Source organism: Hipposideros armiger, unplaced genomic scaffold (assembly GCF_001890085.2).
Source record: "Hipposideros armiger isolate ML-2016 unplaced genomic scaffold, ASM189008v1 scaffold_338, whole genome shotgun sequence".
NCBI classification, from domain to species: domain Eukaryota; kingdom Metazoa; phylum Chordata; class Mammalia; order Chiroptera; family Hipposideridae; genus Hipposideros; species Hipposideros armiger.
The window spans coordinates 1,311,979-1,331,451 of NW_017731688.1; the positions used below are offsets into that span (position 1 = coordinate 1,311,979).

At 32.7% G+C, this 19,473-nt stretch overlaps 1 protein-coding gene across 2 annotated transcripts in view; it reads right to left on the reverse strand.

Annotated features, from left to right (window-relative positions):
• NCKAP1 (NCK associated protein 1) overlaps positions 1-19,473 on the reverse strand; it is a 103,867-nt gene that overhangs the window by 15,518 nt on the left and 68,876 nt on the right. For both annotated transcript variants that reach the window (XM_019661188.1, XM_019661187.1), the window contains exons 18-24: positions 16,236-16,355; positions 15,471-15,610; positions 14,498-14,629; positions 11,964-12,182; positions 11,641-11,771; positions 11,036-11,133; positions 2,772-2,865 (exon numbers count right to left, since the gene is read on the reverse strand). In XM_019661188.1, coding sequence (XP_019516733.1) covers positions 2,772-2,865; positions 11,036-11,133; positions 11,641-11,771; positions 11,964-12,182; positions 14,498-14,629; positions 15,471-15,610; positions 16,236-16,355 — 934 coding nt within the window. The remainder of the gene's footprint in view (positions 1-2,771; positions 2,866-11,035; positions 11,134-11,640; positions 11,772-11,963; positions 12,183-14,497; positions 14,630-15,470; positions 15,611-16,235; positions 16,356-19,473) is intronic.

The window sequence follows — 19,473 nt, forward strand, 5'->3', positions numbered from 1 at the left end:
AAAAAACAAACAAAAAGGAGAATAAAAGAGATAAACACTACAGAGAAATCAAGTAGAATAAGAGGAGGAAAGGGGGTAAAGTAGCCATATTATAGTGCATTGAGAGTACTGGGAAGACGAAACCGTGAATTCGAGCCAGTTAAAAAGCTTAGCAATAGGAAGCATGGTGGGATGAATAAGAGGCAGATTTAACAACAGACTTCACAAGTGTCATTTCACAAGCAGTACCTGGCATCCAGGGAGTAGAAGACTTCCCAATCAGTGAAATTGCTTGGGATGATGAATGAAGCAAAGTCAAGTATGACAGTACAGAGGAGGAAGCAATTAAAATCACTAATCAAATTTTAAAGTCCAGAATAGATAAGTAAAGCCAGCAAGAGGCTGATTAGAAACTAGAGAAACAACAAAGTTTCAATGAGCTAGAAAAAGTTTAATAGAAGTGAAGGACATGAATACTGTCTGAGAGTGGAGTTTCAAATTCAAGACTTTACCATGCGACAATTTTAGGTGATAACATCCAAAAGTAAAGTAAAGGTATTTGGAGGCAACTTGTAGGTTTGTAGATGGTGGCAAAGTCAGGGCAAAAGTGAGCGGAATGAGTTTTTAAAAGGAAGAATTACTATTAATAAAACACAAAAATAAAAGTCTGGAATATGGGAGCCAGTAAAATGATGAACCTAGCTAGCCCCAAGAAACAGTGTCAGAGAATAGAATGTAAGAAATAGGGACGTTACTAAATTTGCTCGTCACATCGTTAGAAAGCCTAAAACCAAAAATTAATTTCAGATTGACTCATAATTCAGAAATACTTTTAATAAATTACACTGCTTTTTCTTTTTAAGGGTATTTAAAAGAGCATGTATGTTGACTGTGAAAATCAAACTTACAAAAGTACATCAACTTCTGGATATGGGGTGAAGGAAGCACAAAGGTAAAGATCAGAGACAAAAGATAAACAGTTCAACTGAAAGAGTAGCTTTCTGTTTCCCTAAATAAGCCACTATCGGAGTAGATCTTTTTTTCCATATTATACACACAAAAAAAAGATTGAATAAATTCATTTAAAGACAAATTTGATATATAGGTCATTAGTACTCAACAATTTAGATTTTGATTTTGGCCAATTCAACAAGTCATGAATCACCACTATTATACACAAAATTCAAATAAACAATCTAGATAAAGGATTATGAACTTTATTTTGAAAATCTGCAAATTCTGCTTGGAATTCTAACAAATTCTATTTTGTTTCAATTCCACAAATAGGAGAGTTAAATTAAGAGTAAAGAGGCAGTGGATTAGTTGTTTCTAACTAGATGATATGGTCAAATGCTGTTTATTAGTAGAAGTTAACTAGGGTTAAGGCTAGTTGGGTGGTCAAATGAGTATTAAAAAACAGGAGAAACATGAAACAAATAATAAAGAAAAAAAAGACTAGAAAATATAAGTATATAGTAAAGCAATGAACAAAAGAGATCAGGTAGATATTTAGTAATTTCTACTATTCATTCACACTCCTTCCTATATGCTACCAAGTCAATCTTTTCTTTTTCATTTCCTTAATTTCATTTTTTAAAGTACCATACAGTAAACCTGATCTTTTTTCACCCTTTAGGTGTATAGCTCTAGGAAAAATGTTTTAACTATGTGTAAATTTGTATTACTACAATCACCGCTATAGTAAATAGTTTCATCGCCCCCCAAAACTCCTTCATTGCATTCCCATTATATTTCTGGAAACCACTGATCTGTTCTACAAGGCAACCTGTAGTATAATTTTATACTAATTTGTATTAAGTAAGTTTATAATTTTTAAAGCAGAGTAAGATAGCCTAATAAAGTGATCCTCAATGAATCAGAAGTATGACTTTAAAACAGTTTCTAATTATAACTGAGTTCAATTACAAAAAGCATCTGAAAATAAAATTAACTAAAATAGTTAACAGGCTAAACACACTTTAATAAATATTTAAGATTCACTGTTATGTCACAATATACCTCCTACAAAGAATCAATGTCAAGAAGACATTAAAAAGAAGTATTTTTTGAGTTGTAGGCTCAGGTTCATGCAATGAATACTAGTTAGCAATAAAAAGGAAAAAAATTACTTATTCACTTAACACAGATGGGCGAATCTGAAAAATATGCTAAGTAAAAGAAGTCAGACACAAAAGAGTATATATACTGTGTGATTACATTTATATGAAGTTCTAGAAGAGTAAATTTAGTCTTTAATGATAGAAATCACATAAGTCATTGTCTGGGTTTGGGGGCTAGGAGTGAGAAATTGACTAAAAAGGAACATGAGGAAACTTTCTGAGGTGAGGGAACTGCTCTGTATGCCCAGTGGTAACTGTTACATGAATGTATACATTTGTCAAAATCCATCACACAGTTCACTTAAATGTGTGCATTTTATTATATGTAAATTATACCTTAATCAAGTTGATTTTTAGAAAGTTACAGACTCACAAGTTAATTCTCCTTTAGTCTAAATTTATATAGATTTACTGCATTAAATTTAATGGGTTCATTAACTTATAATATTCATTAAATATTTGATACATGGTACTAAGAGTATGGTAAAAAAATTGTGAAACAGATACTTAAGAGATGCTTTGGCTATAAAATTTTTCTAGTTCTCTTCATAAACTAAAGAGTACTATTCATAATTTACTACTTATATTTGTATTTACAAATTTTGAGCAAAAACTAAATACTGAGTGTCAAGGTCTTCTTAACGCTTATAAAAAGTATCATGAGTTACCCACATGATAATCTTTTAAAGAGTGCAGCCATCTGGTCTGGTTTGTCAAAGCTGGTCCTCATTTGTGTCAGCACATCAACATTCTCCACCACAAGTTTCTAAAAAAAAAAAAGAAAGAAAGATCCTAGATCAGCCTTAGACCCCCTGGTGTTAATGAGATAAGAGCACGCTTTGGAAATTACAGTCTGGCAAGTAGGAAATACAATTCATGAAATCCAGATGCTCTATGCGATATATTTTTGTTGTTGTAATAAAATAATCTAAAAATTATTTACATAGGCTTAATGTTTTCTTTAGTTTGCAAATTCAGGAAGAGAGGAGTTCAGGAAATAGCAATAAAGATAAATAGGATAACGAATTATCTTATGCTTAGACACAGAACAACATCAATAATAAAAAGCAGACACGGAAGTGGATAAAGAGTAATAAATTCCAACCAAAACAAAAGAACTTGCTGAAGTTAAAGCTGACCAAAGATAGTCTAGAGTTCACTGCTGGTTATATTCAATCACAGGGAGAATAATTTATTGGGGTATATTGTATCACTTCATGGGGATTATAATAGAGCAATGTTTCCCAACATAAATTATCAAATGGAATCAACTATCTACCTTCTCTTTCAGGGACCATTGAGAAAAGGGAACAAAAAGAAAAGGATACAAATAAGTGATGGGAGTGAAATGTAACTATTTAAGAAAAGTATAACTCATGAAAGAATGTTTTTCTTAAAAGGAACATTGGAAAAGTAATTTAATTTAAAAATTATAACTAAAACAAATGTAATTAATTGGATTCTGGCAGAGATAATACATGTATGTATTTGGAAAGCCTGGATACACGTATTTGAAATATCCAGGGAGGAAGCCTGGATTTGGATATATGTAATTCTAAATACATATACCCAGGCTTCATCTCTGCATATGCAATTCGGCAGGCCTGAGTGCAAAGATATAGCAAAAACACAGTGGTTTTGTTATTAGCCAGAGGTTAATAACAATGGATTCAAAGAGAGCATGAAAAACTATATAGAAAACTGATAAAAATAATTTTTCAAAGTATGAATTTAGTTTAGGCTACTTGATATTACTTCAGGTTATTTCTCTTTATGCTCCCAATCAAATGTTCAGCTCCAGTCACATTTATTTGCTAAATTCAGCATCTAAAGTCTGATTAGACTGCCTGCTTTCTCCAGAGTCAATTCAATACTTGTCCTGAAACTGTTTTCAATCAATGCACACTGAAACTATATGCCCAACCCTGACAGTGCTCATGTACTTAAATATATCACAAGTCAGCGAATTAGACATCACTGAATTTTAAATGCACCATTACTTCATGTGCAAATAAGGAAAAAAAACCTCTACCAATTAAACTGACATTTTCTAATCATCTGACTATAAAATACAATTTCAGAAATAATATATTCTAACTGTATTTATAGTATTCAGTATAGAAACAATTAAATTATAGTGCATATTTAATATTAGGATACTGTAATCATTTTTAAGCTCCTGTACTAGTCAGCTATTTACAAACAACCCCATTTACTCTGATCCAAATGAGGGAGGTGATATTCCAATTTTACAACTAAGGAAACTAAGACTCAGAGAAGTTAGATAACTTGTCCAAAGTTAAAAAGCTCTCACAGTAAGATTTGGAATTTGAATTCAGGTATTTGATTTAAAAATTCATCCCCTTAATCCCTAAGGAAATGGTTCCCAATCTTTAGCGCACATCAGAACGATCTGGAGAACTGTTAATTAACACACACTTTGCTGAGTCCCAGCCCCACATGTTCTCTCTCATTTAGCAGGTTTGAGGTAGAACCAAAAATTGTGTATTTTTAACAAGTTCCAAGGTAATGCTGCTGAATACCACACTTTAAGCATTTGTTTACGCATTCATCTTTAAAAAAAAAATGTTAATGACATATCCTTTTTTATAGTTTATATATTTTTTTTCTTTTCTTCAAATGCATCCTGAAGCAATGCTCTCTCTATATTTAAAGCCATTGATAATTGTCACTGATGAATGGACTGAAAGCTAGAAGTAATACTAAGAATTACCAATGCAATGATTTAGAACAAAGTGAAGCAAATCAAGTGAAACGTATCAACAGTGCTAGAAATAAAACTGGCTTCCTATTAAAAAGAAAGTGTTAAATTCTTGATGCAAGTCATATTTCAATTTCCTACTTCATTTGAAAAGGAAATCTTCTAGGACTCAGAAGAATAAAAAGAACTGATCTGTAAAATGCCAAAACAATACTTTTGGCAGGACTGGAGAATAAACTGACTCAACAGGCACAACTCCAAATGAAACACCGCAAGAATTTTAGATGGAAAGAAGATTGGTTGTTTTTTTCCTCCAGAAAGTAATAAACATGTTTTACCACAAGTACACATGCATAGTGTTGACTATGTCTGACACATGATTTATCCACAGCCATTAATATAAAGCTCTCCTTTTTTTTATTGGCAAATTTACTCCTTGAAAAAAAAGTCCTCAGCTAAAACAGGAACTGAAACAATTAAGGTCATCTTTAAGATGGGGAAAAAACAAAAAAAACCAAGCACATATTTAGTTTATGTCAGTTTAGAAAATAAGAGCTAAGAAGTTACAGAATGAACTTAAAAACACTGTAATTCCAAAACATTTTATGCACTCATTTAAAAAAGATTAAAATGCCATCAGAGGTATCAGCATGCTCTAATGTAGATAATATAGGGTTTTATAATAACCCTCTTATAAAAGAAAAAATGTAAATGTTCATATCCTTTGATCCACTTTCAGAAAATTTTCCTATAGAAATGCTCAAATAAGTATGTAAACTATGTGGAAGTGCTGGTTCAATGTAGAGAAACCTGTATCTAAAACTCCGATTCCTCCAGAAACCCAATGAAATGTGTGGAAAATAAAAAGGCCAAATGAAAGACATCAGCAAATTTCTGTAAGATGGAAATGGGAGCAAAGAATAAGTAGAGGCGAGAAATCCGATCAGCAAGTTCCTGTAAGAGACACAACGTAGAAGGCAAGTTAATGCACGCCTCAGAATCCGGGCAGGGCTCAGAAACTGGAGGCAGTGGCACAGAAGGAAGGCTTGAGGCTAAAAATAGGAGGGTTATTACATGTTTGTATAAAAGGTTCTACAGCCAACTTCTCATCATCTTAAGAAGCAATGCGAACAAGGAGGACTCTAAATTCAGGAACACCAGGAACAGGAGACAGGAGCGAGAGAGAATGACAAGAATCATGGCAGCCAGCCAGATGTACTAAACCTACCTCCACCCTCTACTGATCTCCGACAGACTTCCACTCTCCAGCTGGAGGTCGCTGCGCTTGAAAAATTATATGTAGGAACCATTTGAAGCCTAGGATGAAGATACCTTTCTCCAGAGGGAAATTTAGTTAGCTTCTGCCAAGCACCTTGGGATGCTACTAATCTAGTACCACCTTAATCCAGGTTAAAGATGCGAGATTCATTGGACAAAGAGCAACAAACAAGGCTGCAAATCATGGCGTTTATGTAAAGAGGGCGGAGAGGAATATAAGCAGACTTCCCACTCCCCACTTTGGGCAGGTTTTGGGTTTTGTGCATAAACACTTTTACCCCACAAGACCACCAAAACTACTGCTTAATTTTACAAATGTTACTTCTGGATCAGCAAATGTCCTCAGGTCAAAAGTGGCTGCCAGAGCTAGGCTTAAGTCTCTGAGTTACCACATTCTCCTTGATTTTAGTCTAGAAATACCTCACTATCTTTTTAGCTCTTCAAAAGATGATTCTTTTTCTTTATATACCTCTCAGATTTTTAAAGCTGTACTTAGGAGAAAAGGTGGTCTAAGTAACGTAACATGTCAATATAGGAAGCAAACCTCTATACATTAGTTTGTTTCTGGAATTTGATATATTAGGTTATTCTAAAGCAAGTAATTTTATAGGAATGTGAAAAGTGTGAAACAATTAGAATCATCACTGATAGACTGAGTACTTCTGGAGATAAATCTCAATGAGACAAAATATTGAGTCGTCGGGAAAGTCATGACGTATTTTTCTATGTTTTTCAATGCAAAAATGTGTCATGACTTTCCCGATGACCCAATAGTATGTAACACATTGAACTTGCCTGCCTATATAAAACATATTATCATCATAAGATTTCTTATGTACTTGTATTAAAATACCCATGGAAGTGTGTACGCTTTAGTACACAGAGGCTGAGATTACAAAGTCATGAATAACAGCTCCAGTTCTTACTAATACACCAGTAGTTGAATCCAGAGACCCCTGAATTACTTCTTGGCGTTGTTAAAGAGGGATCCCTACGAAAATCATTGTAAAGCACTGTGCAACTCCAGAAAACTGAATTTTAGGACTAGGTTTGTTTTGAAGAAACCTAAATGATAAAGTCACAATGCTAGAAATGTAAAGCTTTCATATTTACAGTGGACCATATGAAGAAACCTTTTGAAAAATTTAGTACATCAAGATTTAGTACTTGAGAAGCAAAGAGTGAAAAAATAAAAGCCCCTTAAAAAAGTCTTTCTATAACTACCATTAAATGATTAATAAAATATAAGTTTTTATCAAGGTAAAATGAAAAGTCAGGTCAAATAAGAATATTCATATAGAAGATTGCTAAAATCAAAACTTTTAGGGAAAAAATGTTTTAGTATCCTAAATAATCTTGGTTTTGGAGCATATGACATTTAATGAGAAACCCAAGCTAATTCACATCCATGTATTTCAAAGATTATGCATCTAAGCTCTTACACAAGTTTCTTTTGTCTAGGTTTTAGACTCAGGTTTAACATTATCAGATATTTGAAAAAAAAAATCCAGCCAAATATAACACCCTTAAATCAGAAAATTCAATAGCATTTTAAAAAGTCAAAACAATTTATATTATCACATCAACTTTAAAATTTAATACTATCCAAGAAAAAATAGTCGCTCCAAGACATAAGAGAAATGTTAAAACATAAGCTTCTTCCATTTCTTTTCAAGAATACGGATATATTTGATAACATTAATACTTAAGGACACAACTAAGTTGTAAATTTATATGTAAATTTATAAATTTTTTTAATTAAAAAAAATAAATTTAAAATTTATAAATTATAAGTGTAAATTTATAAAATGATTACTAAGATGACAAAATCTGAACTCAAAAAAGATGCGGAAATACTGGACAGTATCTAACAATATAAATTTATAAAAGAACAATAAAGCAACACTTAAGTCTAAAAATAAATTGTACAAAATATAAGATGTGGAGAGCCATGGTTTAAGGTCAGCATACATGGGGAAAATAACTTATCTGATTGCAAGTTAATATGAAAATAGTATGGTACAGCTACCAAAAGTATTAATGTTACCTTAAAATGTATTAGTAAGTACAGTAACCAGAGTATGTAAGTGCTCCCTCACTAATCAGATCTCTAGGTAAAGTTTATTCTCAGTTCACGGTACTATTCTCTGTGACACCAACAAAACAGAACTTGTATAGAAGAGAGTAATACTGAATATGAATATATTTCACATGGGGAAGAGAAAGGTAATATACAACAAAAGTTTTTAAACATGTGAAGGGTGATCTTGTCAAAGGCAGTCTCTGACTCTTGGTGTAAGAATAAGGACCAATCAAAACTTACTATTTAGATATTGACTCAAAACAAAACTAGAGACATGCAGTAATTGACGAGACTAGTTCATTTTCAAAAAGACCAGATCATCCATCTAGAAAAATATACATTCCTGCATCAGATAAGGGTGGGTTAAAGACAGTAATAGCATGGTACTACTTTGAGCTCTGGAGCTGGACAGACCATATAGTTTCAAACTTTAGTTTCACCACTTATTAAGCATGTGAGCATGGACAAGTTACTTAATCTTTCTTGGTCTTACTTTCCTAATTTGTAAAACAGGGACAACTCCAGTTTTAAGGATTTAAAAGAATTAGTAATATATATATATATATATATATATATATATATATATATATATATATATATATATATGTAAAAAGTTTAGAGAAGTCCCGGAGCAGAGTAAAGAGTCAAGAAAGCTAGCTATATTAATTTTTGCATCCAACAGATATTTACCAAGCATTTACTATGTGTTAGAAACTAATTTAGCACCAAGGTTTTAAGAGAGTTTGTAATTAAGTCTTTGCTGTAGTGACTACGGCATAAACAGGTACATGATATGGGAGGTCACAGTAAGATACACATAAAGCTGGATAAAGAGAATAAAGTAAGTGATTCTTGCTATTTAAAAAAAAAGTATGGTCAAGCAAGGATATTTTGATATGATGACATTTGAAAAATACACGAATGCTATAATAAGGCAAGCTAAGACAGTATTTCAGGGAAGAGATTTTGAGGTGACACAACAAGTAAGTTCACCTGGCTGGAGGAGTAAAGGCAGTGAGAAAAAGTGAAAGGCCACATCTACAGAGCTCTTCCAGTACTGTTAAGGACATCAGATGCCTTTGAACTCTCAAAAATATGAATACAGAGAGATCCAATCAGGCTGATATTTATTACTACATCACATACTCAATCCACCACATGAAATAATAAAGAAGCACTAAAATTGCTAACAATTCTAGAAGTACCTATTTATTCAGTTGAAATAAGAAATAAATGGCAAAAGTAAAATTATTGGGCCATAATTCTTCTATATCTCACACCAAAAGAAACACTAAGTAAACTGAAGATAGAAATTTGCTACCTGAGAACAGGACAGAAAACAGATAACAGGTGAATGAGTTTAATAAATAATAATGATATTCCTTGTAAAAAACCAAAACTAGAATTGCATTGTTTATGTATTTAAAACCATATTAAGTATAAAGTTTGTGTATTAAAAATCTACATTATAAACTATTTAAAAGTTGACTTCGATATAAGAATTACAAAATGTTCTTTTAAAAAAAGAACAATGAGAGGAAAATGACACGATGAATATTAAAATATTTACTCGGTGCTTACTGTGTCAGGTACTATGCTGAGTACCTAAGTGGTTCACATGTATTAATTAGCTCATATAATTCTCTCAAAATAAAAGCTTAGTGAGTTTAAACTTTACCCAAAGTCAAAGCTCCTAAGTGACAGGACTGAATTTCAGAAAAGCCTGACCTGAAAGCTTGAGTTCTTCACCACCGCGTCATATTGCCTCTGCTTTTAGTCACAATGAGTCTTGCAATCTATTTTATTCACTCAGCAAAGTATTATTAACCTTGCAGGAATTGGCTATTCCTATATATTTGTTCAATTTTCAGTAAATCAGATTACCACATTTAGATCTCTAAGTGTTACATTTAAAATGCAAGCTACTTATCAGTGCTACATACCATATTCTTGAGTAATTAAAAAATGAAGGCATAAATAACCACCAAAAAACTTCACCAAGAAAAAGGTACATCTTAAAACATGTTTTTTCTTTTCTATTCATAGCTCAAAAGTTTTAGGGTCCCAAATTCAAAAGTTTTTCAAAAACCAGATAGGTATTATACACACAGGCTCATCTAATATAAATCACCGTAACACTGGAATGTTTATTTTTAAAAGGCTTTAAAAAATTATTTAAAATGCTGTTAATGTATTTTTTCTTAATTTTTATTTTTTAGCTGAGCCATCCTGCCGCCTGTTGGCAGCTCAGCAACAACTTGGGCAGGGAATCAAACTGGCAGCCCTGTTGCTCAGAGCTCGCACTCTTGAGCTGGCTCTTAACTAACTGAGCCACTCAGCCGGCCTGAATGCTGTTACTTTAGCTCTTTTACATCTTCATTAAAGTGGTAAGCATTCTGAAGGTATTTTTCATCCTGTTTAAAAGGGCATAAGATAATTTAAAAAGATTGCTTAATAATAAGAACATTAAGCTTAATAATGTTTATATTATAATCTGTGGAAAGTAATACATTCAAACTACACTTAAACAAACGACTCTGGCTGTAATTTTGAACATTCAAGAAAAGCATCATGGTACAACAGAATGAAGACTTGACCAAAAGTCAAGAAATCTGAGTTTCGGTGCCCTTTAGCAAGTCAATTCCCCTCTCCAGGCTTTCAGTTTTTCCACTGGTAAAACAGAGAACAAAACAAAGATGTCATTGAAAGACCACATTAGCTTTATAAATATCATTTACATATGAGAATTTTCATGGCAGGTTAAACTAATTAACATTTTAGCCTTGCTATTCATTTTCTTGAAATGTTTTCCAGGAATTAATGTTTATAAGCTAAAAGTGATGACTGTATTACCTTAAGTTCAGCAACTTGCGATGAAATATGCCACATAAGGCTTTCGCTTAGGAACTTCATACCATATGGGCCTAGCAGTTCTGATAATGACCTCATTTCTGAAAGGAAATGTAATTAATTTTATACTTTAAAAGAATACTTTAAGAAACTGAACATTAACACTGAAACATTCCATTATAGAAGCAAATTATTAATGCAAAAATCCGGAGAAAAAAGTCTCTAGACCAGCGGTTCTCAACCTTCCTAATGCCGCGACTCCTTAATACAGTTCCTCATGTTGTGGTGACCCCCAACCATAAAATTATTTTCGTTGCTACTCTATAACTGTAATTTTGCTACTGTTATGAATCGTAATGTAAGTATCTTTTTGTTTTCCGATGGTCTTAGGCGACCTCTGTGAAAGGGTCGTTTGACCCCCCCCAAAGGGGTCGTGACCCACAGATTGAGAACTGCTGCTCTAGAGTAAAAAAAAATAAAACAAATGCAAAGGTAAGTCTAAGATATAATGTATAATTATGCATATAATTGAATGAAAGTAGGCATAATAGAATTGAAAACCAAAGAATATTTCTTCATTTTCTAAAACACGTCATAGTATTATTCACCTGATATGTCAGAATATTCCTCTGCATTGAATGTTAATTCATTTTCTGTAGGTAAGTTCACAAATGCTTTCATTGCAGGGAAATAAGCTATATGACCATTGCTGACTTGTCTTAATAAAGTTTCCAAATACCTAAGGAGAAAAGTAAATTTACAACCAGGAGAAATTGTTTAATTCAAAATTTATTACAGTATACATTCCTGTGTATAAGTTCAAATTGGCTGATAACATGAACAAACACGTATCCATAAAAATATTACTTTCCCAAGTAGTTCACTACAAAGAAACTTTACATCACTCCAAATTTCTAAAGGTGTTCCTTACCAATTTGTGTATAGACTTGTAATGGTTGGCTCTCCATGACTGTCTAAATGTTGTGTTTGTTGAAGAAGAACATTATTAAATACTCTTGTAATATCAATTTGCACATAGTTTTCTATCGACTGGAGTACAGTCATGTATGCTCTTACACTTGTTAGAAGCTCTGATGGTTTTGCAATTTCCTGTGTGGCTTGATTATACATAGTCATTCCAACAATTGACCTGGGGAGAAAAAGAATAAGAAAAGAGCTCTGACTTTTGCATTTATGTAAATAGGTCATTCAACCTACTGATCTCTAATGTTAAATAAGCAATAAAATTCATTTCAAGTACAATTTGCTATTTAGCCATGAAATTACTATCATTATCTTAAAAAAAAAAAAACACCTAAAAAAAGAATGAATACCTAAAAGCTACAATGATAGGAATGTCAAGTGATTACAAAAATTCTAGACATCATGATTTAAGGAAAAATTCCTTTAACATGATATGTTGTCTGTACCAAGTACAATGACTATTTAGACCACAGCATGAATTCATTTGGCACTGTTACATGCTAGTTTTTTAGGCTTTACATACATTACCTGTAATTCTCATATTTAATCACACTACTATGTAGTTATTATTACCACCATTTCACAGATGAAAAAAATCTAAGGCTCAGAACTCACGTAAACTAATCAAGGTCACTTTGGAATTGGTGGGTCTAGGGTTTGACCCCACATCTGACCGACTTAGCAAAAGGTACTACAGTCAAAACATGGCAACAAACAGAAAACTTAACTGTTATTTAATCACTCACAGCACATTACACACAGTTCTTTTTGGTTTATACCCCAAGAACCTGTATAAGCCTAAAGAGAAACACAAATTTTGAAAATACTTTCCTACATGATCTTTTCCTACATTGGTCACCCCTATTTCAACATCTTTAAAACTCCCTGAGCATTGAATTTGTAAAAGCTCTTAGACTTATATTTGAAAGGAAGAATTCTTAAAGACAATAGACAAATTTCATCACTACAAACACCCCAACAAAGACCAACTCACGATGAAAATGCTATCCTTACATATGGTCCTAAGTCTTAAAATTGTGCTCAAGTGACCAACTAAAGTCAACCAACTAATACTCAAGTTATTTGTCCTGGTATAAATATCATTCCCAGGTAAACAAGTTTACAGCCTTGCCTTGATCCTGATCACTAAGTAGATGTTTGGTAAAAAAGAACATCTGCTTCTCCATGGATTAATGGACTAGACTACACATTTACAGAAGGAAAACAAGGGAGCTGTATATCAAACCCTACTTTCCACCCACCACTCTATTAACACCACCTAGTTGAGAATAATAAATATCAGAGGGCATAATGTCCCTTTGGTGTAAATACTAGAGCATTCTGGGTTTCACTGTGAGGATGCTTGCCTTTTACAAAGGAGAGCAAAAGACAGACTTTGTTCAACACTCACCTCTTCTCTAGTCATCTGATGAATTAACACTCAATTTAGTGCCCACTTACATATTCTACTATTTTATTCTCTAATTGTTGTGGTCTTCTCACCAACTACAGCTCTAAACTTTATCATTTCATCACTACTCAGCATAATGTTACGCATATGGTAGAAATACTACTTGTTAATAACTACAAAACTGAAATAGCTTTGGCAAAATTTTATTTTATAAATTGCTTTAAGACTTTCAAGACGAACTTGTCCAATCAATATTTTCTTCATTAAGTGTGCAAGTTTAGAAAAAGGATTAAGAAACATTTGTAAAGCTGAAAGGTGTCTGATTTATCACATGTAATATTATTTCAAATATATATAGTAAATATATATATAGTAAATATATATATAGTAAAAAAATATATATATATGTATATATATATATAAAATAAATTTAATCAGAATCGAGTGCCTCAAGGGTCTAGAATTTTACTGGCATAATAGCATACATCTGAATCCAGAAAAGATGTAAGCGTTCATCTAGTCCTGAGGTTTTCAAACATGTGAATGTGGTCCTCTGTACGATATGCATCCAGTATCACAACTCAATACACACATACATATTCATAATTGAAAAGTTTCATGAAGCAATATTTATACTTACTACATTCAACGCACTGATTGTTTTCCTATTTTTCTTTCTTTCCTTTCCTCCCTCTTCTTTCTTTAAAATGTTTACTACAACCTTCTAAACTGATTTCATGACCCTACTGGATTGTCACCTGTCAGCTGAAATACACTGATTTGTTCCAATCTTCTTATTTTGCTTATAAGGAAGCTAAGGTCCACAGAGATTAACCAGCTTGTCCAGTGTTAAACTAGTTAATATTAATAACAAGTATGGGACAAGAATATGGGTAATTTAGGTAATTTCCAGTTCACTATTCTTTATACTTCGCAGTTCATTACTCTTTATACTACACCAGTTCTACTGTTTTTTCTTAAAAAGGAAACAATGTATAGATTATGAAGACTAAATATAACAAACTCATTAACTAAACCAACAAACAAAAAAGTTTACATTTTTTTCTTACTTAGTAAAGCGGATTTCCAGATGAGAAGTCAAATATTCTCGTGGGGTAAAGGTATGTTCCCAAACCACCATGTTTGGTACATAATTTATAGAGAAACACAACTCAGAAAGTGCAGTGTGCAATTTATCAAGGCTGAAAAAAATATTAATAAACAGTAAATAAAATGTTCAACATTTCTTTACAGTAATACAAAATTAATTTTATAAAGACATCAGACCTTATTTGGGGACAATAACTACAGAATTCAACTTCTTTCCTAAACTGACAAAGTTCAAAATCTTTAAGGATGTCAGTAACACATGAGAGAAATTTTCTGAAGATAGTTTGATTCACGTTTCTACATTAAATACCTATTTACTTAATATACAAGTAAGAGTTTATTTCACAATCATAAAAACCATCATTTCTAATGCTGACTTTACTGTCTGTTGTGAAGGAAGAAAGTTGTCTACAAAATGGCAAATACTTGCTCAATGTAGGAAACAAGGAAGTAGGAAATTTACTTAAAACAAAATAATGTTTAGCCATTATTGCCCACCTATGCCCCGTCTCCAAACAAAGAGCTCTCTGAATGTTACCTAATTCGGATAAATCCATTTTAAAATAATGATATCATGTATGTTCTAATACATGACAATATGCCAAAATAAAGTCTCAGATATCTGAGTTTAAATACTTTGAAAATAAATGATTGTTTATAGTGTACCCCCTAAATTTTTAGACAGATCCTTGGCCTTTGGTATTCTGTATATAAAGACAATATTATCTATTACACTTATTTTCTTCAAAAATCCAAAATCTGTATTTTGGGATAAAATAATCACTAATGGGCTAATCAAGTTCACAAAGGTTAAAAAAAAATTAATGACTGGGAAATGAAGACTTTACAATTACTAGCATGTCCTTAGTACTAACGCCATACAAAAAAATGAACACCCATAACCCAAAGATGTAATAAAAGTGGATGGCTTACTTGGTCACCACCAGCCGGTTTTTCCGCATGCTCTCAACTCCTGGTTTTTCCCTTTCAGGTTCCCCTTTCTTACCAGTTTGTTTTTTTGACTTCTTATTCACTGCTTGACTAATGGTTTTGGCACAATGCTTGGGCAGCAACTAAATTTAAAAAGAATAATATCTTACATTATACCAATTACTTGGAAAAACATTAGAGAAATAAACCTTAGCTGAATCCAGACTATGTAGGACATATCATGCTAGCACTAAGAACGGTGGTGCAAGTAAAAAGTAGAGTTTACCTAACTAGCTTGCTTAAGGAGCCCATAGAGCTTGGCGGAACAGAGAATCTCATGTGAAGAAAACACTTCATAGAGGAAGTTATATCAAGACTGCAGTTTAAAGGATAAGTAAAAACAGACTAGGCAAACAAAGAATGAGAAAGAACATGTTGCTGGAAGGAAAATGGCCTATGTTAGACATGATGTGTTCAGAATCTAGTGAGAACTACTAGGAGATGGAGCATAAAGAGCAGGTAGGATAGAGAGGTTTGAGCTACCAGGAAGAGGCTTCAGTGCCAAGACGGGGTTGGATTTTAAACTCTAAGTAAACCTAAAGACAGTAGCAATTTTCAGAAAACCTAACAGTGGAGTTTTACAACGAGAGGTAATGAGATTTACTGAGTTTGAGAATAAAATAATGAAAAATATAAAAACTGACTAACAGATAATTTTTTTGCCTTCCTACACATGTACTGTCTGCAAGGAAACATATAAATTGTTACCTGGTCACTAAGAGTACACTGTTCTGTGCAAATATCAGTGATGAGATTTCGAGCCTGTTTGGCCATTTCATCCAGGAACATATTACACAAGGAAAGACTGCGATCTCCAATATGATGTCGCTGTAAAAGCAAAATAATAATAAAAGTTATAAGAAAGTAATTTGAATTAAAACACTTTTAAAATAAACATGGAAAATAAAATTAGTCTCTTCTACAAGGAGTGGGGGTGAAGGGTGTTATAGATTTTTTTTTAATCTCGTATTATCAACTAACCTACCACACTGTAGAATTGACATAAGTACTTGGTGATCATACAAGCAACGTATGATTGGAAAGAAACCTTAAAGGACAAGTATTCTCCTTAACATGGGAAACTACTAATTTAATTTTCAAACTCCACAAGGTCCTTATAAAACATAAAATGTGAAAGAATACATTTATTTAGAGTAATGTTTTCTAATCTTATCTGACTCTCACACACACACACACTCACACACATCTTGATGTATCAAACAACTTTGCAGAGTATAAACAGAAAAGAAAAGCTACTTAAATAAAATTGTTAGAAATCAGTCAGTAAAACAAATAAATTCACAAGGCACTCAATTTCCTAAAATCAAACTGTCTCCAACCCTCGATTCTGGAAGAGAAAAACAGCTGACCATGAATTTTCTGAACATAATGGGGGGAAAAGAGGATTAAATTTTTAGAAAATTATACCTGTATATGTAGACACACATACCCAAATTCATCCACCTCTATTTACTGGATTCTATATATTTTTAGTTTTGGTGGGTTTTATAATAGTTTAATAGGTTTTCCTTGTCAATGGTAACTGTAGTGTTGAGTATATACTATAAAATTTTGCACTATACATTTGTAAATCTTTACCAAGAGATGTTTAAAAAAGTTCTTCCCTAATTATAAAAAACATACACAGCGATAACATACATAATTTTTACGCTGCTGAAATAAATGTAAGACAATATAAAATATAAAAATACTTAAATATAAAAAATAACTATTCCTAAGTCTATCGTACCTTACAATGTATTTTATTTAAAATGTCCTTTAAAACTTTAAAAGGGATCTACAGGCTAGATACAATTAAAGATTGGTTCACTTTACTTAAGGAAACATTTCAAATTATAAACATGTAGGTTTTTGTTTAACCTAATTCTGACTCCTGCAAGATAAAACATATCTCTTACTATCACTTCTTCCTGAAAAAAATACCGAACTAGCAAGTTTATTAGACTAACTTATTTAAAATACAGATCTGATTTTACTACTTCCCTTCAATGGCTCAGAAATGCCAAGACTGGAAAAACCAAACAAGTAAGGTTTCTTAACATGTCACAGTCTGTCTGTGTATGCTCTGCCTTCTGCCTCTAGCAGCAGTGCTGAGAACAGGCTTTAAGACAACGGCAGAAGCAGAGGGATCTCTTACGAGAGTGTAACAATAATCCAGGCAAAAGATGATGTGTTTGGACAGAGAAAAGAAGAGGTAAGAGTCTGGATATATACATATAAAGGTAGAGCCAAAGACAGAAAATGCTCCAAGATTGGTGGTGGGTAACAAGTGGAAGATCAATAGTTCTATTCTAGACATGTTACATTTAGGATGGCTAAAAATACCTAAGTTGTAGCAGGATATAAAGAAAATCTACAGTTGAAGGGAAAGGTCTAGGCTGGAGAGATCAGCATATGGGAGATTTTTAAACAATGAGACTGGAAAAGATGAGTAAACTACTATACTGGACGGTACAGAAACATCAACACAATCACTAGTTTCCCATTAGTACTGACTGCAATTATCCAGGGATCCTGTGACCCAGCAGGGTGCATATTTCAAATTTAATTAAAAAGTACTGTCTTTATGCAAATTTATTTTAAGTACTCCAGTTCAAAAATGAGGCCTCAGCATCAAGAAGTTGTTCTGGAGGCTTTTCCTATAATGCCTCTGATCTAAATAAAATGAAAGGCTACAACTATAATTATAAAACCAGACTGCAATGAGAACTACACATACCAGCTTAGTCTGTGCTCACTTCTGGTAAATCCCCTCAGTGCTCCCAGAGTACCCCACGCATATTCTTACCACAGCACAGATTATCAGATCACAGATTTGTCAAGGTAAGGATTATGTCTTTGCATCTTTTTATCACAGGATTTAACAAGGAAGCTGGTAAATAAGTCTTTAACAAATTAGCTAAATGAAAAACAGAACAGTGCCACTTACTAGCTACATAACTATAGAGAGGGAAAAAAATTAGTCCACTAGAGACTTTTCTTTCACTAAACTAAGAATAATTATCAGCAGTACTATGTTTTCACTTTGTCATAACAATCAAATGCAAAAAAGGTTAGAATGATGTATAAATTTTACTTTTCTATATAAATGTAAACACATTATTAATTACCTTTTGTAATTGTTTAATAAGAATTGAGTATTACCCTATTCAGGAACCACAACTTTACCAGTTAAATGGTATAAGGTAGATAGATAATGATAGATGTAACAATGATATAAAGTACTATTAAAATATGGTAAAGGAGGGACAAATTCTAACTGGAGGAATGCTGAAAATCTTTTTGGAGGTAGTATTTAAGCTGACCATTGAAGAAAAGCTAAGGGTACAAGAGGCAGAAGTGCAGTGAAATACATTTTATGTGTGAGGAAAAGCCTTTCAGAGGCCAAAACGTGGACAAGTAAATTAATATGGTTTACATGAGGTAGGCTAGTTATAGCTAGTATGGAGTGGAAAGTTGAAGATAAGAATGAGGGTAGAGTCCATGAACAGATAAGTGGATAAACAAAATGTGGTATATACAAACAATGGATTATTCACCCATAAAAAGGAAGTTCTGATACATGCTGTAACATAGGTGAACCTTGAAACATTATGCTAAGGGAAATAAGCCCGACACAAAAGGACAAATGTTGTATGATTTGACTCATATGAACTATCTAGAATAGGCAAACTCAGAGAGACAGAAAGTAGACTAGGGGAGTGATGGGGGAATTACTCCTGCCTAATGGTCACAGGGTTTCTGCTTGGGGTGAAGGTTTTGGAAATATATCATGTTGATGGTTGTACAACACCGTGAACGTAATTAATGCCATGAACTGTACATTTAAAAATAATTGAAATGGCACATTTTTATGCTTTATATATATATATATATATATATATATATATATATACACACACACACACACACACACACACACACA